Source organism: Oncorhynchus nerka, linkage group LG11 (assembly GCF_034236695.1).
Source record: "Oncorhynchus nerka isolate Pitt River linkage group LG11, Oner_Uvic_2.0, whole genome shotgun sequence".
In the NCBI taxonomy this organism is placed as follows: domain Eukaryota; kingdom Metazoa; phylum Chordata; class Actinopteri; order Salmoniformes; family Salmonidae; genus Oncorhynchus; species Oncorhynchus nerka.
In genome coordinates, this window is record NC_088406.1 from 1425727 (window position 1) to 1444191 (window position 18465).

Sequence of the window (18465 nt, forward strand, 5' to 3'; positions counted from 1 at the left end):
TCCTCTCCTCTCCTCTCCTCTTCACTCTTGTCCTCTCCTCTCCCCGCCCTTCCTCTCCTCTCCTCTACTCTCCTCTCTCTACTCTCTTGTCCTCTCCTCTCTTGTCCTCTCCTCTCGTCTCCTCTCCTTTCCTCTCCTCTCCTCTCCTCTCCTCTCCTCTCCTCTCCTCTCCTCTCCTCTCCTCTCTTGTCCGCTCCGCTCCTATCCTCTCCTCTCCTCTTCACTCTTGTCCTCTCCTCTCCCCGCCCTTCCTCTCCTCTCCTCTGTTCTCCTCTGTTCTCCTCTCCTCTGTTCTCCTCTGTTCTCCTCTCCTCTGTTCTCCTCTCCTCTGTTCTCCTCTCGTCTCCTCTCCACTCTTGTCCTCTCCTCTCCTCTCCACTCTTGTTCTCTCCTATCCTCTCCTCTCCTTTCCTATCCTCTCCTCTCCTGTCCTCTCTTGTCCGCTCCGCTCCTCTCCTCTCCTCTTCACTCTTGTCCTCTCCTCTCCCCGCCCTTCCTCTCCTCTCCTCTCCTCTCTCTACTCTCTTGTCCTCTCCTCTCTTGTCCTCTCCTCTCCTCTCTTCTCCTCTCCTCTCCTCTCTTGTCATCCTCTCTCCTCTCCTCTCCTCTCTTGTCCGCTCCTCTCCTCTCCTCTTCACTCTTGTCCTCTCCTCTCCCCGACCTTCCTCTCCTCTCCTCTATTCTCCTCTCCTATACTCTCCTCTCCTCTCTTGTCCTCTCCTCTCCTCTCCTCTCCTCTGTTCTCCTCTGTTCTCCTCTCCTCTTGTCCTCTCCTCTCTTGTCCTCTCCTCTCCTCTCCTCTCTTGTCATCCTCTCTCCTCTCCTCTCCACTCTTGTCCTCTCCTCTCCCCTCCCTTCCTCTCCTCACGTCTCCTCTCCTCGCCTCTCCTCTCCTCTCCTCCTATCTCCTCTCCACTCTTCTCCCTCTCCTCTCCTCTCCTCTCCCTCCCTCCCTCCTCCCCTATCCCTCCACTCCTCTCCTCTCCTCTCTCTCTCCTCTGTTCTCCTCTGTTCTCCTCTCCTCTGTTCTCCTCTCCTCTCTTCTCCTCTCTCTCCTCTCTTGTCATCTCTCTCCTCTCCTCTCCTCTCCACTCTTGTCCTCTCCTCCCCTCTCTCCCTCTCCTCTTTCCTCTCCTCTCCTCTCCCTCTCCTCTCCTCCTATCTCCCCTTGTCCTCCCTCTCCACTCTTCTCCTCCTCCTCTCCCTCCTCTCCTCTCCTCTCCTCTCCTCTCCTCTCTTGTCCGCTCCTCTCCTCTCCTCTTCACTCTTGTCCTCTCCTCTCCCGCCTCTTCTCCCTCCTCTCTCCTCTCCTCTCCTCTCCTCTCCTCTCCTCTCTCTCCTCTCTCCTCTCTTGTCCGCTCTCCTCTCCCTCTCCTCTTCACTCTTGTCCTCTCCTCTCCCCGCCCTTCCTCTCCTCTCCCTCTACTCTCCTCTCCTATACTCCCCTCTCTCCTCTCTTGTCCTCTCCTCTCCTCTCCTCCCATCTCCACTCTTGTCCTCTCCTCTCCACTCTTCTCTCCTCCTCTCCTCTCCACTCCCCTCTCCTCTCCACTCCACTCCTCTCCTCTCCTCTCCTCTGTTCTCCTCTGTTCTCCTCTCCTCTGTTCTCCTCTCCTCTGTTCTCCTCTGTTCCCCTCTCCTCTCCACTCTTGTCCTCTCCTCTCCTCTCCACACTTGTTCTCTCCTCTCCTCTCCTCTCCTATCCTCTCCACTCCTCTCCTCTCCTCTCCTCTCCTCTCCCTCTCCTCTCCTCTCCTCTCCTCTCTTGTCCGCTCCGCTCCTCTCCTCTCCTCTCCTCTTCACTCTTGTCCTCTCCTCTCCCCGCCCTTCCTCTCCTCTTCTCTCCTCTCCTCTCTCTACTCTCTTGTCCTCTCCTCTCTTGTCCTCTCCTCTCCTCTCTTCTCCTCTCCTCTCCTCTCTTGTCATCCTCTCTCCTCTCCTCTCCTCTCTTGTCCTCTCCTCTCCTCTCTTCTCCTCTCCTCTCCTCTCCTCTCCTCTCCACTCTTGTCCTCTTCTCTCCTCTCCACTCTTGTTCTCTCCTCTCCTCTCCTATCCTCTCCTCTCCTCTCCTCTCCTCTCTTGTCCGCTCCGCTCCTCTCCTCTCCTCTCCTCTTCACTCTTGTCCTCTCCTCTCCCCGCCCTTCCTCTCCTCTCCTCTACTCTCCTCTCTCTACTCTCTTGTCCTCTCCTCTCCTATCCTCTCCTCTCCTCTCCTCTCCTCTCTTGTCCGCTCCGCTCCTCTCCTCTCCTCTCCTCTTCACTCTTGTCCTCTCCTCTCCCCGCCCTTCCTCTCCTCTCCTCTACTCTCCTCTCTCTACTCTCTTGTCCTCTCCTCTCTTGTCCTCTCCTCTCGTCTCCTCTCCTTTCCTCTCCTCTCCTCTCCTCTCTCTCCTCTCCTCTCCTCTCCTCTCTTGTCCGCTCCGCTCCTATCCTCTCCTCTCCTCTTCACTCTTGTCCTCTCCTCTCCCCGCCCTTCCTCTCCTCTCCTCTGTTCTCCTCTGTTCTCCTCTCCTCTGTTCTCTCCTCTGTTCTCCTCTCCTCTGTTCTCCTCTCCTCTGTTCTCCTCTCGTCTCCTCTCCACTCTTGTCCTCTCCTCTCCTCTCCACTCTTGTTCTCTCCTATCCTCTCCTCTCCTTTCCTATCCTCTCCTCTCCTGTCCTCTCTTGTCCGCTCCGCTCCTCTCCTCTCCTCTTCACTCTTGTCCTCTCCTCTCCCGCCCCTTCTCTCCTCTCCTCTCCTCTCTCTCTCTTGTCCTCTCCTCTCTTGTCCTCTCCTCTCCTCTCTTCTCCTCTCCTCTCCTCTCTTGTCATCCTCTCTCCTCTCCTCTCCACTCTTGTCCTCTCCTCTCCCCTCCCTTCCTCTCCTCACCTCACCTCTCCTCTCCTCTCCTCTCCTCCTATCTCCACTCTTGTCCTCTCCTCTCCACTCTTCTCCTCTCCTCTCCTCTCCTCTCCTCTCTTGTCCGCTCCTCTCCTCTCCTCTTCACTCTTGTCCTCTCCTCTCCCTGCCCTCTCTTGTCCTCTCCTCTCGTCTCCTCTCCTTTCCTCTCCTCTCATCTCCACTCCTCTCCTCTCCTCTCTCTCCTCTCCTCTCCTCTCCTCTCCTCTCTTGTCCGCTTCGCTCTTCTCCTCTCCTCTCCTCTTCACTCTTGTCCTCTCCTCTCCCCGCCCTTCCTCTCCTCTGTTCTCCTCTGTTCTCCTCTCCTCTGTTCTCCTCTGTTCTCCTCTCCTCTGTTCTCCTCTCCTCTGTTCTCCTCTCCTCTCCTCTCCACTCTTGTCCTCTCCTCTCCACTCTTGTTCTCTCCTCTCCACTCTTGTTCTCTCCTATCCTCTCCTCTCCTATCCTATCCTCTCCTCTCCTCTCCTCTCTTGTCCGCTCCGCTCCTCTCCTCTCCTCTCCTCTTCACTCTTGTCCTCTCCTCTCCCCGCCCTTCCTCTCCTCTCCTCTCTCTACTCTCTTGTCCTCTCCTCTCTTGTCCTCTCCTCTCCTCTCTTCTCCTCTCCTCTCCTCTCTTGTCATCATCTCTCCTCTCCTCTCCACTCTTGTCCTCTCCTCTCCCCTCCCTTCCTCTCCTCACCTCACCTCACCTCTCCTCTCCTCTCTTGTCCGCTCTCTCCTCTCCTCTCCACTCTTGTCCTCTCCTCTCCACTCTTCTCCTCTCCTCTCCTCTCCTCTCCTCTCTCTCTCCTCTCCTCTCCCTCTCCTCTCCTCTCTTGTCCGCTCCTCTCCTCTCCTCTTCACTCTTGGCCTCTCCTCTCCCCGCCCTTCCTCTCCTCTCCTCTCCTCTCCTCTCCTCTCCTCTCCTCTCCTCTCCTCTCCTCTCTCCTCTCCTCCTATCTCACTCTTGTCCCTTCCTCTCTCCTCTCCTCTTCACTCTTGTCCTCTCCTCTCTCCTATCTCCCTCTTCCTCTCCTCTCCTCTCTATACTCTCCTCTCCTCTCTTGTCCTCTCCTCTCCTCCTATCTCCACTCTTGTCCTCTCCACTCTTCTCCTCTCCTCTCCTCTCCACTCCACTCCACTCCTCCCCTCTCCACTCCACTCCTCTCCTCTCCTCTCCTCTGTTCTCCTCTGTTCTCCTCTCCTCTGTTCTCCTCTCCTCTGTTCTCCTCTCCTCTCCTCTCCTCTCCACTCTTGTCGTCTCCTCTCCTCTCCACTCTTGTTCTCTCCTCTCCTCTCCTATCCTCTCCTCTCCTATCCTATCCTCTCCTCTCCTCTCTTGTCCGCTCCGCTCCTCTCCTCTCCTCTCCTCTCCTCTCCTCTTCACTCTTGTCCTCTCCTCTCCCCGCCCTTCCTCTCCTCTCCTCTCCTCTCCTCTCTCTACTCTCTTGTCCTCTCCTCTCTTGTCCTCTCCTCTCCTCTCTTCTCCTCTCCTCTCCTCTCTTGTCATCATCTCTCCTCTCCTCTCCACTCTTGTCCTCTCCTCTCCCTCCCTTCCTCTCTCTCTCACCTCTCCTCTCCTCTCCTCTCTCTCCTCTCCCTCTCCTCTCCTCTCCTCTCCTCTCCTCTCCTCTCCTCTCCTCCTATCTCCACTCTTGTCCTCTCCTCTCCACCCCTCTCCTCTCCTCTCCTCTCCTCTCCTCTCCTCTCCTCTCCTCTCCTCTCCTCTCCTCTCCTCTCCTCTCTTGTCCGCTCCCTCTCCTCTCCTCTTCACTCTTGTCCTCTCCTCTCCCCGCCCTTCCTCTCCTCTCCTCAACTCTCCTCTCCTATACTCTCTCCTCTCCTCTCTTGTCCACTCCGCTCCTCTCATCTCCTCTTCACTCTTGTCCTCTCCTCTCCCCGCCCTTCCTCTCCTCTCCTCTACTCTCCTCTCCTCTACTCTCTTGTCCTCTCCACTCTTGTCCTTTCCACTCTTGTCCTCTCCTCTCCTCTCCTCTCCTCTCCTCTCCTCTCCTCTCCTCTCCTCTCCTCTCCTCTCCTCTCCTCTCCTCTCTTGTCCGCTCCGCTCCTCTCCTCTCCTCATCACTCTTGTCCTCTCCTCTCCCCGCCCTTCCTCTCCTCTCCTCTACTCTCCTCTCCTCTACTCTCTTGTCCTCTCCACTCTTGTCCTTTCCACTCTTGTCCTCTCCTCTCCTCTCCTCTCCTCTCCTCTCCTCCCTCTCCTCTCCTCTCCTCTCCTCTCCTCTCCTCTCCTCTCTTGTCCGCTCCGCTCCTCTCCTCTCCTCTTCACTCTTGTCCTCTCCTCTCCCCGCCCTTCCTCTCCTCTCCTCTACTCTCCTCTCCTCTACTCTCTTGGCTCTCCTCTCTTGTCCTCTCCTCACTTCTCCTCTCCTCTCTTGTCATCCTCTCTCCTCTCCTCTCCTCTCCACTCTTGTCCTCTCCTCTCCCCTCCCTTCCTCTCCTCTCCTCTCATCTCATCTCATCTCATCTCATCTCCTCTCCTCTCCTCTCCTCTCCTCTCATCTCATCTCATCTCATCTCCTCTCCTCTCCTCTCCTCTCTTGTCCGCTCCTCTCCTCTCCTCTCCTCTTCACTCTTGTCCTCTCCTCTCCCCGCCCTTCCTCTCCTCTCCTCTACTCTCCTCTCCTCTACTCTCTTGTCCTCTCCTCTCTTGTCCTCTCCTCTCTTCTCCTCCTCTCCTCTCTTGTCATCCTCTCTCCTCTTCTCTCCAGTCTTGTCCTCTCCTCTCCCATCCCTTCCTATCCTCTCTTCTCCTCTCCCCTCCCTTCCTCTCCTCTCTTCTCCTCTCCTCTCCACTCCACTCCACTGCACTCCACTCCTCTCCTCTCCTCTCCTCTGTTCTCCTCTGTTCTCCTCTCCTCTGTTCTCCTCTGTTCTCCTCTCCTCTCCTCTCCTCTCCACTCTTGTCCTCTCCTCTTCTCTCCACTCGTGTTCTCTCCTCTCCTCTCCTCTCCTCTCCTCTCTTGTCCGCTCCGCTCCTCTCCTCTCCTCTACTCTCCTCTCCTCTTCACTCTTGTCCTCTCCTCTCCCCGCCCTTCCTCTCCTCTCCTCTACTCTCCTCTCTGTACTCTCTTGTCCTCTCCTCTCTTGTCCTCTACTCTCCTCTCTCTACTCTCTTGTCCTCTCCTCTCTTGTCCTCTCCTCTCCTCTCCTCTCTTCTCCTCTCCTCTCCTCTCTTGTCATCCTCTCTCCTCTCCTCTCCACTCTTGTCCTCTCCTCTCCCCTCCCTTCCTCTCCTCACCTCTCCTCTCCTCTCCTCTCATCTCCACTCTTGTCCTCTCCACTCTTCTCCTCTCCTCTCCTCTCCTCTCCACTCTTGTCCTCTCCTCTCCACTCTTGTCCTCTCCTCTCCACTCTTGTCCTCTCCTCTCCTCTCCTCTTCACTCTTGTCCTCTCCTCTCCTCTCCCCGCCCTTCCCCTCCTCTCCTCTCCTCTCCTCTCTTGTCCTCTCCTCTCCACTCCACTCCACTCCTCTCCACTCCACTCCACTCCTCTCCTCTCCTCTCTTGTCCTCTCCTCTCCTCTTCTCCTCCCTCCATGCCTCCATGCCAGATTAAATTTCATGGTGGGACCGGGGAGAGGGTAGAAATCAGCCACAGATGTTCACTGACAGAAACAGTTTTAAGATTGAAAACAGTTCACAACACAGTATTCCCCTGATGAATAAGTCCCCGTCTAGTCCTATAGAGCTAAAGACCTTGATGACTCTGACTGTTCCACTTGTGCAATATATTTATATATATATATATAATAGATTTTCCATTTGCTCTGTTGCTTTCTGTCGCTCTGCGTCTAATAGCCGTGAGGAATTCATTTCTGACTCAATGTTTGTATATACATTTTTACTTCACTTTTTCCCCGCAGCCAATGATCTGTGTGAAGGAACATCGACCAATCGGTCTGATTGAAATTAAATGAACATCACACCTTGGCCTGCCAGGTTGTGAAATAAGATCAGTAGTGATTGACATGGGTTAGTGTTAGGTTAGATTAGGTTAGGTTTAGGTTAGGGTTAGCCTAATGGGTTAGGTTAGATTAGGTTAGGGTTAGATTAGGTTAGGGTTAGGTTAGGGTTAGTCTAATGGTTTATGGTTAGGTTAGATTAGGGTTAGGATAGGGTTAGCCTAATGGGTTCGGTTAGATTAGGTTAGGTTAGGTTAGGTTAGGGTTAGCCTAATGGGTTAGGGTTACGTTGGGGTTAGGTTAGGGTTAGGCTAATGAGTTAGGTTAGGGTTAGCCTAATGGGTTAGGGTTAGGTTAGGTTAGGGTTAGCCTAATGGGTTCGGTTAGATTAGGTTAGATTAGGTTAGGTTAGGGTTAGCCTAATGGGTTAGGGTTACGTTGGGGTTAGGTTAGGGTTAGGTTAGGGTTAGGTTAGGGTTAGCCTAATGGGTTATGGTTAGGTTAGATTAGGGTTAGCCTAATGGGTTATGGTTAGGTTAGATTAGGGTTAGGATAGGGTTAGCCTAATGGGTTCGGTTAGATTAGGTTAGGTTAGGTTAGGGTTAGCCTAATGGGTTAGGGTTACGTTGGGGTTAGGTTAGGGTTAGCCTAATGGATTAGGTTAGGGTTAGCCTAATGGGTTCGGTTAGATTAGGTTAGATTAGGTTAGGTTAGGGTTAGCCTAATGGGTTAGGGGTTAGGTTAGGGTTAGGGTAGGGTTAGAGGGTTAGGGTTAGGGTTAGAGGGTTAGGGTTAGGGTTAGAGGGTTAGGGTTAGGTTAGGGTTAGGTTAGGGTTAGGTTAGGGTTAGTGCCTAATGCCAATTTGTAAGTCGCTCTGGATAAGAGCGTCTGCTAAATGACTTAAATGTAAATGTAAATGTGGGTTAGGTTAGGTTATGGTTAGCCTAATGGGTTAGGGTTAGGTTAAGGTTAGCCTAATTGGTTAGGTTAGGTTAGGGTTAGGTTAGGGTTAGGTTAGGGTTAGCCTAATGGATTAGGTTACGGTTAGGTTAGGTTAGGGTTAGGGCCTAATGCCAATACTGATTTCTATTGGGTTAGGGTTAGGGTTAAGGTTAGGGTAAGGTTAGGTTAGGTTATGGTTAGCCTAATTGCTTAGGGTTTGGTTAGGTTAGGGTTAGCCTAATGGGTTAGGGTTAGGTTAAGGTTAGCCTAATTGGTTAGGTTAGGTTAGGGTTAGGTTAGGGTTAGGTTAGGGTTAGGTTAGGGTTAGGTTAGGGTTAGCCTAATGGATTAGGTTACGGTTAGGTTAGGTTAGGGTTAGGGCCTAATGCCAATACTGATTTCTATTGGGTTAGGGTTAGGGTTAAGGTTAGGGTTAGGGTAAGGTTAGGTTAGGTTATGGTTAGCCTAATTGCTTAGGGTTTGGTTAGGTTAGGGTTAGCCTAATGGGTTAGGGTTAGGTTAGGGTTATGTTAGGATTAGCTTAATGGGTTAGGTTAGGGTTAGGGTTAGGGTAGGGTTAGGTTAGGGTTAGGTTAGGGTTAGCCTAATGGGTTAGGTTAGGGTTAAGTTACGGTTAGCCTAATGGGTTAGCTTAGGTTAGGGTTAGGTTAGGGTTAGGTTAGGTTAGGGTTAGCCTAATGGGTTAGGGTTAGGTTAGGTTTAGGTTAGGGTTAGCCTAATGGGTTAGCTTAGGTAAGGGTTAGGTTAGGGTTAGGGTTAGGGTTAGCCTAATGGGTTAGGGTTAGGTTAGGGTTAGCCTAATGGGTTAGGTTAGGTTTGGGTTAGGTTAGGGTTAGCCTGATGGGTTAGGGTTAGGTTAGGGTTAGGTTAGGGTTAGCCTAATGGGTTAGGTTAGGGTTAGGGTTAGCCTAATGGGTTAGGTTAGGTTAGGGTTAGCCTAATGGTTTAGGTTAGGTTAGGGTTAGCCTAATGGGTTAGGGTTAGGGTTAGGTTAGGGTTAGGTTAGGGTTAGCCTAATGGGTTAGGGTTAGGTTAGGGTTAGCCTAATGGGTTAGGGTTAGACTAATGGGTTAGGGTTAGGTTAGGGTTAGCCTAATGGGTTAGGGTTAGGTTAGGGTTAGCCTAATGGGTTAGGGTTAGACTAATGGGTTAGGGTTAGGTTAGGGTTAGGTTTCGGGTTAAGGTTAGGTTAGGGTTAGGGCCTAATGCCAATACTGATTTCTATTGGGTTAGGTTTAAGGTTAGGGTTAGGGTAAGTTTAGGTTAGGTTATGGTTAGCCTAATGGCTTAGGGTTTGGTTAGGTTAGGGTTAGCCTAATGGGTTAGGGTTAGGTTAGGGTTATGTTAGGATTAGCCTAATGGGTTAGGTTAGGGTTTGGGTAGGGTTAGGTTAGGGTTAGGTTAGGGTTAGCCTAATGGGTTAGGTTAGGGTTAGGTTACGGTTAGCCTAATGGGTTAGCTTAGGTTAGGGTTAGGTTAGGGTTAGGTTAGGTTAGGGTTAGCCTAATGGGTTAGGGTTAGGTTAGGGTTAGGTTAGGGTTAGCCTAATGGGGTTAAGGTTAGGGTTAGGGTTAGCCTAATGGGTTAGGGTTAGGTTAGGGTTAGCCTAATGGGTTAGGTTAGGTTAGGGTTAGGTTATGGTTAGCCTGATGGGTTAGGGTTAGGTTAGGATTAGGTTAGGGTTAGCCTAATGGGTTAGGTTAGGGTTAGGGTTAGCCTAATGGGTTAGGTTAGGTTAGGGTTAGCCTAATGGGTTAGGTTAGGTTAGGGTTAGCCTAATGGGTTAGGGTTAGGGTTAGGTTAGGGTTGGCCTAATGGGTTAGGTTAGGGTTAGGTTAGGGTGAGCCTAATGGGTTAGGGTTAGACTAATGGGTTAGGGTTAGGTTAGGGTTAGCCTAATGGGTTAGGGTTAGGTTAGGGTTAGCCTAATGGGTTAGGTTAGGTTAGGGTTAGGTTAGGGTTAGCCTGATGGGTTAGGGTTAGGTTAGGATTAGGTTAGGGTTAGCCTAATGGGTTAGGTTAGGGTTAGGGTTAGCCTAATGGGTTAGGTTAGGTTAGGGTTAGCCTAATGGGTTAGGTTAGGTTAGGGTTAGCCTAATGGGTTAGGGTTAGGGTTAGGTTAGGGTTGGCCTAATGGGTTAGGTTAGGGTTAGGTTAGGGTGAGCCTAATGGGTTAGGGTTAGACTAATGGGTTAGGGTTAGGTTAGGGTTAGCCTAATGGGTTAGGGTTAGGTTAGGGTGAGCCTAATGGGTTAGGGTTAGACTAATGGGTTAGGGTTAGGTTAGGGTTAGGTTTCGGGTTAAGGTTAGGGTTAGGGTTAGGGCCTAATGCCAATACTGATTTCTATTGGTTTAGGGTTAGGGTAAGGGTTAGAGGGTTAAGGTTAGGGTTAGGTTAGGGTTAGGGCCTAATGACAAAACTGATTTATATGGGTTTAGGGTTAGGGTAAGGGTTAGAGGGTTAGGGTTAGGTTAGGGTTAGAGGGTTAGGTTAGGGTTAGGTTAGGTTAGGGTTAGGTTAGGGTTAGGTTAGGGTTAGGTTAGGGTTAGGGCCTAATGCCAATACTGATTTCTATTATGTGAAGTCCGTTAGAACATTTTTACTCCTTCAGAACAGGACTGTGTTCTAAATGAAACCCTTGATAGTGCATTACTTTTGACCAGGGCCCATAGGGTAGTGCAGTACTTTTGACCAGGGCCCATAGGGTAGTGCACTACTTTTGACCAGGGCCCATAGGGTAGTGGACTACTTTTGACCAGGGCCCATAGGGTAGTGCACTACTTTTGACCAGGGCCCATAGGGTAGTGCACTACTTTTGACCAGGGCCCATAGGCAATATATAGGGAATAATGTTATATTTGGGACACAGCCGGCAGTATAGAAATTGAGCAGGATTGTGGGAAGGACAAAAAGGAGTGAGTGCCTCGTGTTACAGAGACTGTAGCAGGAGTGTTTTGATTGTCTGTTCTAGAGACTATAGCAGGAGTGTTTTGATTGTCTGATCTAGAGACTGTAGCAGGAGTGTTTTGATTGTCTGATCTAGAGACTGTAGCAGGAGTGTTTTGATTGTCTGTTCTAGAGACTGTAGCAGGAGTGTTTTGATTGTCCGTTCTAGAGACTGTAGCAGGAGTGTTTTGATTGTCCGTTCTATAGACTATAGCAGGAGTGTTTTGATTGTCTGATCTAGAGACTATAGCAGGAGTGTTTTGATTGTCTGATCTAGAGACTATAGCAGGAGTGTTTTGATTGTCTGATCTAGAGACTATAGCAGGAGTGTTTTGATTGTCTGATCTAGAGGCTATAGCAGGAGTGTTTTGATTGTCTGATCTAGAGACTATAGCAGGAGTGTTTTGATTTTCCGATCTAGAGGCTATAGCAGGAGTGTTTTGATTGTCTGATCTAGAGGCTATAGCAGGAGTGTTTTGATTGTCTGATCTAGAGACTGTAGCAGGAGTGTTTTGATTGTCTGATCTAGAGACTGTAGCAGGAGTGTTTTGATTGTCTGATCTAGAGACTATAGCAGGAGTGTTTTGATTGTCTGATCTAGAGACTGTAGCAGGAGTGTTTTGATTGTCTGATCTAGAGGCTATAGCAGGAGTGTTTTGATTGTCTGATCTAGAGACTATAGCAGGAGTGTTTTGATTGTCCGATCTAGAGGCTATAGCAGGAGTGTTTTGATTGTCTGATCTAGAGGCTATAGCAGGAGTGTTTTGATTGTCTGATCTAGAGACTGTAGCAGGAGTGTTTTGATTGTCTGATCTAGAGACTGTAGCAGGAGTGTTTTGATTGTCTGATCTAGAGACTATAGCAGGAGTGTTTTGATTGTCTGATCTAGAGACTGTAGCAGGAGTGTTTTGATTGTCTGATCTAGAGACTATAGCAGGAGTGTTTTGATTGTCTGATCTAGAGACTATAGCAGGAGTGTTTTGATTGTCTGATCTAGAGACTATAGCAGGAGTGTTTTGATTGTCTGATCTAGAGACTATAGCAGGAGTGTTTTGATTGTCCGTTCTAGAGACTATAGCAGGAGTGTTTTGATTGTCCGTTCTAGAGACTATAGCAGGAGTGTTTTGATTGTCTGATCTAGAGACTATAGCAGGAGTGTTTTGATTGTCTGATCTAGAGGCTATAGCAGGAGTGTTTTGATTGTCTGATCTAGAGGCTATAGCAGGAGTGTTTTGATTGTCTGATATAGAGACTATAGCAGGAGTGTTTTTATTGTCTGATCTAGAGACTATAGCAGGAGTGTTTTGATTGTCTGATCTAGAGAATATAGCAGGAGTGTTTTGATTGTCTGATCTAGAGACTATAGCAGGAGTGTTTTGATTGTCTGATCTAGAGACTGTAGCAGGAGTGTTTTGATTGTCTGATCTAGAGACTGTAGCAGGAGTGTTTTGATTGTCCGATCTAGAGACTATAGCAGGAGTGTTTTGATTGTCTGATCTAGAGACTATAGCAGGAGTGTTTTGATTGTCTGATCTAGAGACTATAGCAGGAGTGTTTTGATTGTCTGATCTAGAGACTATAGCAGGAGTGTTTTGATTGTCTGATCTAGAGACTATAGCAGGAGTGTTTTGATTGTCTGATCTAGAGACTGTAGCAGGAGTGTTTTGATTGTCTGATCTAGAGACTGTAGCAGGAGTGTTTTGATTGTCCGATCTAGAGACTATAGCAGGAGTGTTTTGATTGTCTGATCTAGAGACTGTAGCAGGAGTGTTTTGATTGTCTGATCTAGAGACTGTAGCAGGAGTGTTTTGATTGTCTGATCTAGAGACTGTAGCAGGAGTGTTTTGATTGTCTGATCTAGAGACTATAGCAGGAGTGTTTTGATTGTCTGATCTAGAGACTATAGCAGGAGTGTTTTGATTGTCTGATCTAGAGACTATAGCAGGAGTGTTTTGATTGAGTGAATTTATATTTTGCATTTAATGTGAAGGTGACTACAGAACAATGAGATGTCATGTCAAATAATGAACTTGCAGGTTGGATCCTGTTTATACAATAAAGCCTTGTGAAGGTTGTGGATCAACGTAGTCATGAATAGTGGCTTAATACACCAATTTTTAGACTTTAAAATGAAGGAGATATCGCTATTGATTGTTGAAGAATATAACCTCGTGAATTTAGCTAAACTCTCGTACCCCATCAGAACCTAAAATATAAGGTTGTTTTGCTCCATTGTTTGTCCACAATATAATTGTAAACAAAGAGAGTGTAAAGCCTAAAAACATGGTTAAACGTATCATTTTGAACTGATAGATGGATGGTGAGTCGGTGTCCATAGCTGTCTACGGATTCAGCCCCATCACGCCATCATGTATCAGAAACAGTAGTGGGGCGACTGCTTTGTTGTCGTTTGAACTGCAGATTTCACCTTTAATGAGTAATGCTATTTAGAGGTGTTATGAAAGTGAGGATAAATGAAGACGTTATACAGAGAACATAAAACAAATGTTGAGGTTATTTTATTTTTCATTATTTGGTGTTGTGTTGTAGGAGGATTCAATGTGGACGCAGTGGGATGTGAAACAGGGTATTATTTTAAATAGTTTGGCTCCGTACAGGGGAGTTGTTCTGTTCTGGTTTCTGATCAACGGGAATATGCTTCTGTGACGTTAACTACTGGCTGATTTCTGAGTGTATCAGTTGCAGCCGTTTCTTCCAGTTGTGTCAATCTTCTTCCTGAATATAAATGTATTCCCAAATGTATTCTCAAGTTTCAAGTGAAGTGAGTGATTTCTTCTTTTTTTTTATAGTCCATGCACTCCCATAAAACAATATCAGTGCCTTTGAGGTATAACACACTTTTATGCAATCTACGGTTATTTGTTCTGTCTATAGGATAAAACTGTTCTTTGCCTTGGAGGGGTCAGAACTTCATCAACAACAACAGTTATTAGTGAAGCATCTAAAGAGTCACATTGTTGTGTCCCAAAATGGCACCTTTATGATATACCTTTATGGTAATAGGATGTACCACAGACCTGTTGTTGGGTTTCTGTACACACACACACACACACACACACACACACACACACACAAGACAGAACATCATGATATCAGCCTCTCTCTGCCCTGATAAGACATCAAAATACAGAATTTAGTTCATTGGCAAAAGCAAAAAAATAAAAAATAAAAATCCCAGGCAGTGTGGAATCTTGTTAATTTACAGTGGTTTGGATTTGTAAGAAAATCTCATTTATATAGAGATAATTGATATATATTTTATTTATATATATTTATATATATAGTCTATTTATACAGTGGGGCAAAAAAGTTTTTAGTCAGCCACCAATTGTGCAAGTTCTCCCACTTAAAAAGATGAGAGGCCTGTAATTTTCATCATAGGTACACTTCAACTATGACAGACAAGATGAGGAAAAAACAAATCCAGAAAATCACATCTATGATTTTTAATGAATTTATTTTCAAATTATGGTGGAAAATCAATATTTGGTCACCTACAAACAAGCAAGATTTCTGGCTCTCACAGACCTGTAACTTCTTCTTTAAGAGGCTCCTCTGTCCTCCACTCGTTACCTGTATTAATGGCACCTGTTTGAACTTGTTATCAGTATAAAAGACACCTGTCCACAACCTCAAACAGTCACACTCCAAACTCCACTATGGCCAAGACCAAAGAGCAGTCAAAGGACACAAGAAACAAAATTGTAGACCTGCACCAGGCTGGGAAGACTAAATCTGCAATAGGTAAGCAGCTTGGTATGAAGTAATCAACTGTGGGAGCAATTATTAGGAAATGGAAGACATACAAGACCACTGATAATTTCCCTCGATCTGGGGCTCCACGCAAGATCTCACCCCGTGGGGTCAAAATTATCACAAGAATGGTGAGCAAAAATCACAGAACCACACGGGGGGACCTAGTGAATGACCTGCAGAGAGCTGGGACCAAAGTAACAAAGCCTACCATCAGTAACACACTACGCCGCCAGGGACTCAAATCCTGCAGTGCCAGACGTGTCCCCCTGCTTAAGCCAGTACATGTCCAGGCCCGTCTGAAGTTTGCTAGAGAGCATTGGATGATCCAGAAGAAGATTGGGAGAATGTCATATGGTCAGATGAAACCAAAATAGAACTTTTTGGTAAAAACTCAACTCGTCGTGTTTGGAGGACAAAGAATGCTGAGTTGCATCCAAAGAACACCATACCTACTGTGAAGCATGGGGGTGGAAACATCATGCTCTGGGGCTGTTTTTCTGCAAAGGGACCAGGACGACTGATCCGTGTAAAGGAAACAATGAATGGGGCTATGTATCATGAGATTTTGAGTGAAAACCTCCTTCCATCAGCAAGGGCATTGAAGATGAAACATGGCTGGGTCTTTCAGCATGACAATGATCCCTAACACACCGCCCGGGCAACAAAGGAGTGGCTTCGTAAGAAGCATTTCAAGGTCCTGGAGTGGCCTAGCCAGTCTCCAGATCTCAACCCCATAGAAAATTTTTGGAGGGAGTTGAAAGTCCGTGTTGTCCAGCAACAGCCCCAAAACATCACTGCTTTAGAGGAGATCTGCATGGAGGAATGGGCCAAAATACCAGCAACAGTGTGTGAAAACGTTGTGAAGACTTACAGAAAACATTTGACCTCTGTCATTGCTAACAAAGGGTATATAACAAAGTATTGAGATAAACTTTTGTTATTGACCAAATACTTATTTTCCACCATAATTTGCAAATAAATTCTTTAAAAATCCTACAATGTGATTTTTGGGATTTTCTTTGCTCATTTTATCTGTCATAGTTGAAGTTTTACCTTTGATGAAAATTACAGGCCTCTCTCATATTTTAAAGTGGGAGAACTTGCACAATTGGTGGCTGACTAACTACTTTTTTGCCCCACTGTATATAGATCATTTCTATATAATTAATTTATATGCACATCTGTGCTGCCGAGTCTGCCAGACAGAAAAAGTGAGTTCTACCCTATTCTGTTTATCATAAATCAAATTCAAGACTACCTCTGTTTATCATAAATCAAATTCAAGACTAGCAACTTGTGATGTTAACATCCAACTTTTCTTTTGATTAAAATATAAAGTTGGAGGAGACTTGGCTGTTTGCTTTTTACTTACGGCGTCTGGCTCTATTATAAAGCATAGGAGATTAAGGGTGCGTCCCAAATGAAGCCTTATTTCCCTATGTAGTGCACTACTTTAGACCAGAGGGCCCTGGTAGTAGTAGTGCACTACTTTAGACTAGAGGGCCCTGGTAGTAGTAGTGCACTACTTTAGACCAGAAGGCCCTGGTAGTAGTAGTGCACTACTTTAGACTAGAGGGCCCTGGTAGTAGTAGTGCACTACTTTAGATCAGAGGGCCCTGGTAGTAGTAGTGCACTACTTTAGACCAGAGGGCCCTGGTAGTAGTAGTGCACTACTTTAGACCCGAGGGCCCTGGTAGTAGTAGTGCACTACATAGGGAATAGGGTGCAATTTGAACAGTTGATATGAGGAGTTGAAGAATTTATTTCCCAAATGCCAAATCAACATTTTTTTTTTACATTTGTGTTTTTCATCAGAAATGTGTGCTTATGGGTACCTTCGTGTGTGTGTAAAATATTAATGTCCTCGGATGTCTTATTCGTCGATATATCCATAGTTTAGCTGGATTATTCGTATTCTATATATTTGACTGTGATATGTGGTTGTCTCACCTAGCTATCTAAGATGAATGCATCTAACAGTGTGTAACAGCAGAAGCAGTCTTACACTGGTGTCCACTCTCAGGTAGACTGCAGTAATGTGGTGTCCTCTCTCAGGTAGACTACAGTAATGTGGTGTCCTCTCTCAGGTAGACTACAGTAATGTGGTGTCCTCTCTCAGGTAGACTGCAGTAATGTGGTGTCCTCTCTCAGGTAGACTGCAGTAATGTGGTGTCCTCTCTCAGGTAGACTACAGTAATGTGGTGTCCTCTCTCAGGTAGACTACAGTAATGTGGTGTCCTCTCTCAGGTAGACTACAGTAATGTGGTGTCCTCTCTCAGGTAGACTACAGTAATGTGGTGTCCTCTCTCAGGTAGACTGCAGTAATGTGGTGTCCTCTCTCAGGTAGACTACAGTAATGTGGTGTCCTCTCTCAGGTAGACTACAGTAATGTGGTGTCCTCTCTCAGGTAGACTACAGTAATGTGGTGTCCTCTCTCAGGTAGACTACAGTAATGTGGTGTCCTCTCTCAGGTAGACTACAGTAATGTGGTGTCCTCTCTCAGGTAGACTGCAGTAATGTGGTGTCCTCTCTCTGGTAGACTACAGTAATGTGGTGTCCTCTCTCAGGTAGACTACAGTAATGTGGTGTCCTCTCTCAGGTAGACTACAGTAATGTGGTGTCCTCTCTCAGGTAGACTACAGTAATGTGGTGTCCTCTCTCAGGTAGACTACAGTAATGTGGTGTCCTCTCTCAGGTAGACTACAGTAATGTGGTGTCCTCTCTCAGGTAGACTACAGTAATGTGGTGTCCTCTCTCAGGTAGACTACAGTAATGTGGTGTCCTCTCTCAGGTAGACTACAGTAATGTGGTGTCCTCTCTCAGGTAGACTGCAGTAATGTGGTGTCCTCTCTCAGGTAGACTACAGTAATGTGGTGTCCTCTCTCAGGTAGACTACAGTAATGTGGTGTCCTCTCTCAGGTAGACTGCAGTAATGTGGTGTCCTCTCTCAGGTAGACTGCAGTAATGTGGTGTCCTCTCTCAGGTAGACTACAGTAATGTGGTGTCCTGTCTCAGGTAGACTACAGTAATGTGGTGTCCTGTCTCAGGTAGACTACAGTAATGTGGTGTCCTCTCTCAGGTAGACTACAGTAATGTGGTGTCCTCTCTCAGGTAGACTACAGTAATGTGGTGTCCTCTCTCAGGTAGACTACAGTAATGTGGTGTCCTCTCTCAGGTAGACTACAGTAATGTGGTGTCCTCTCTCAGGTAGACTACAGTAGCCTCATCCGTATACTAATTTATGTTTGTTTTGCGTGCCCCTCCGTGTCTCCTCCTCTCCTCTCCTCCTCCTCTCCGTGTCTCCTCTCCTCTCTGTGTCTCCTCCTCCTGTGCTCTCCTCCTCTACTCTCCTCTCCCCCTACTCTCCAGAGATCATGTACAGCTGGGTGTTCAACGAGTTCCCATCGTTTGTGGCCGAGGATAGCCGGCGATTCATCTCCCAGGTAACGGGCAACCTGTACGTGTCCAAGGTGCAGCCTAGCGACGTGGGCAGCTACATCTGTCTGGTGAAGAACACAGTGACCAACGCCAGGGTCCTCAGCCCGCCCACTCCACTCACACTCAGAACAGATGGTGAGACGCCCCTGACACACCCCTTCACCCCTCTACACACGCCCCTGACACACTCCTTCACCCCTCTACACACGCCCCTGACACACCCCTTCACCCCTCTACACACGCCCCTGACACACCCCCTTCACCCCTCTACACACGCCCCTGACACCCCTTCACCCCTCTACACACGCCCCTGACTACACCCCTTCACCCCTCTACACACGCCCCTGACACACCCCTTCACCCCTCTACACACGCCCTGACACACCCCTTCACCCCTCTACACATGCCCCTGACACACCCCTTCACCCCTCTACACACGCCCCTGACACATCCCTTCACCCCTCTACACACGCCCCTGACACACCCCTTCACCCCTCTACACACGCCCCTGACACACCCCTTCACCCTCTACACATGC

The 18465-nt window shown here is 47.9% G+C and overlaps 1 protein-coding gene across 1 annotated transcript in view; it reads left to right on the plus strand.

The window, feature by feature from the left end:
- The window catches only part of LOC115124438 (contactin-5-like), a 653850-nt gene that overhangs the window by 384706 nt on the left and 250679 nt on the right, over nt 1–18465 (plus strand). The window contains 1 exon segment of the mRNA XM_065024146.1: nt 17859–18062. Coding sequence (XP_064880218.1) covers nt 17859–18062 — 204 coding nt within the window.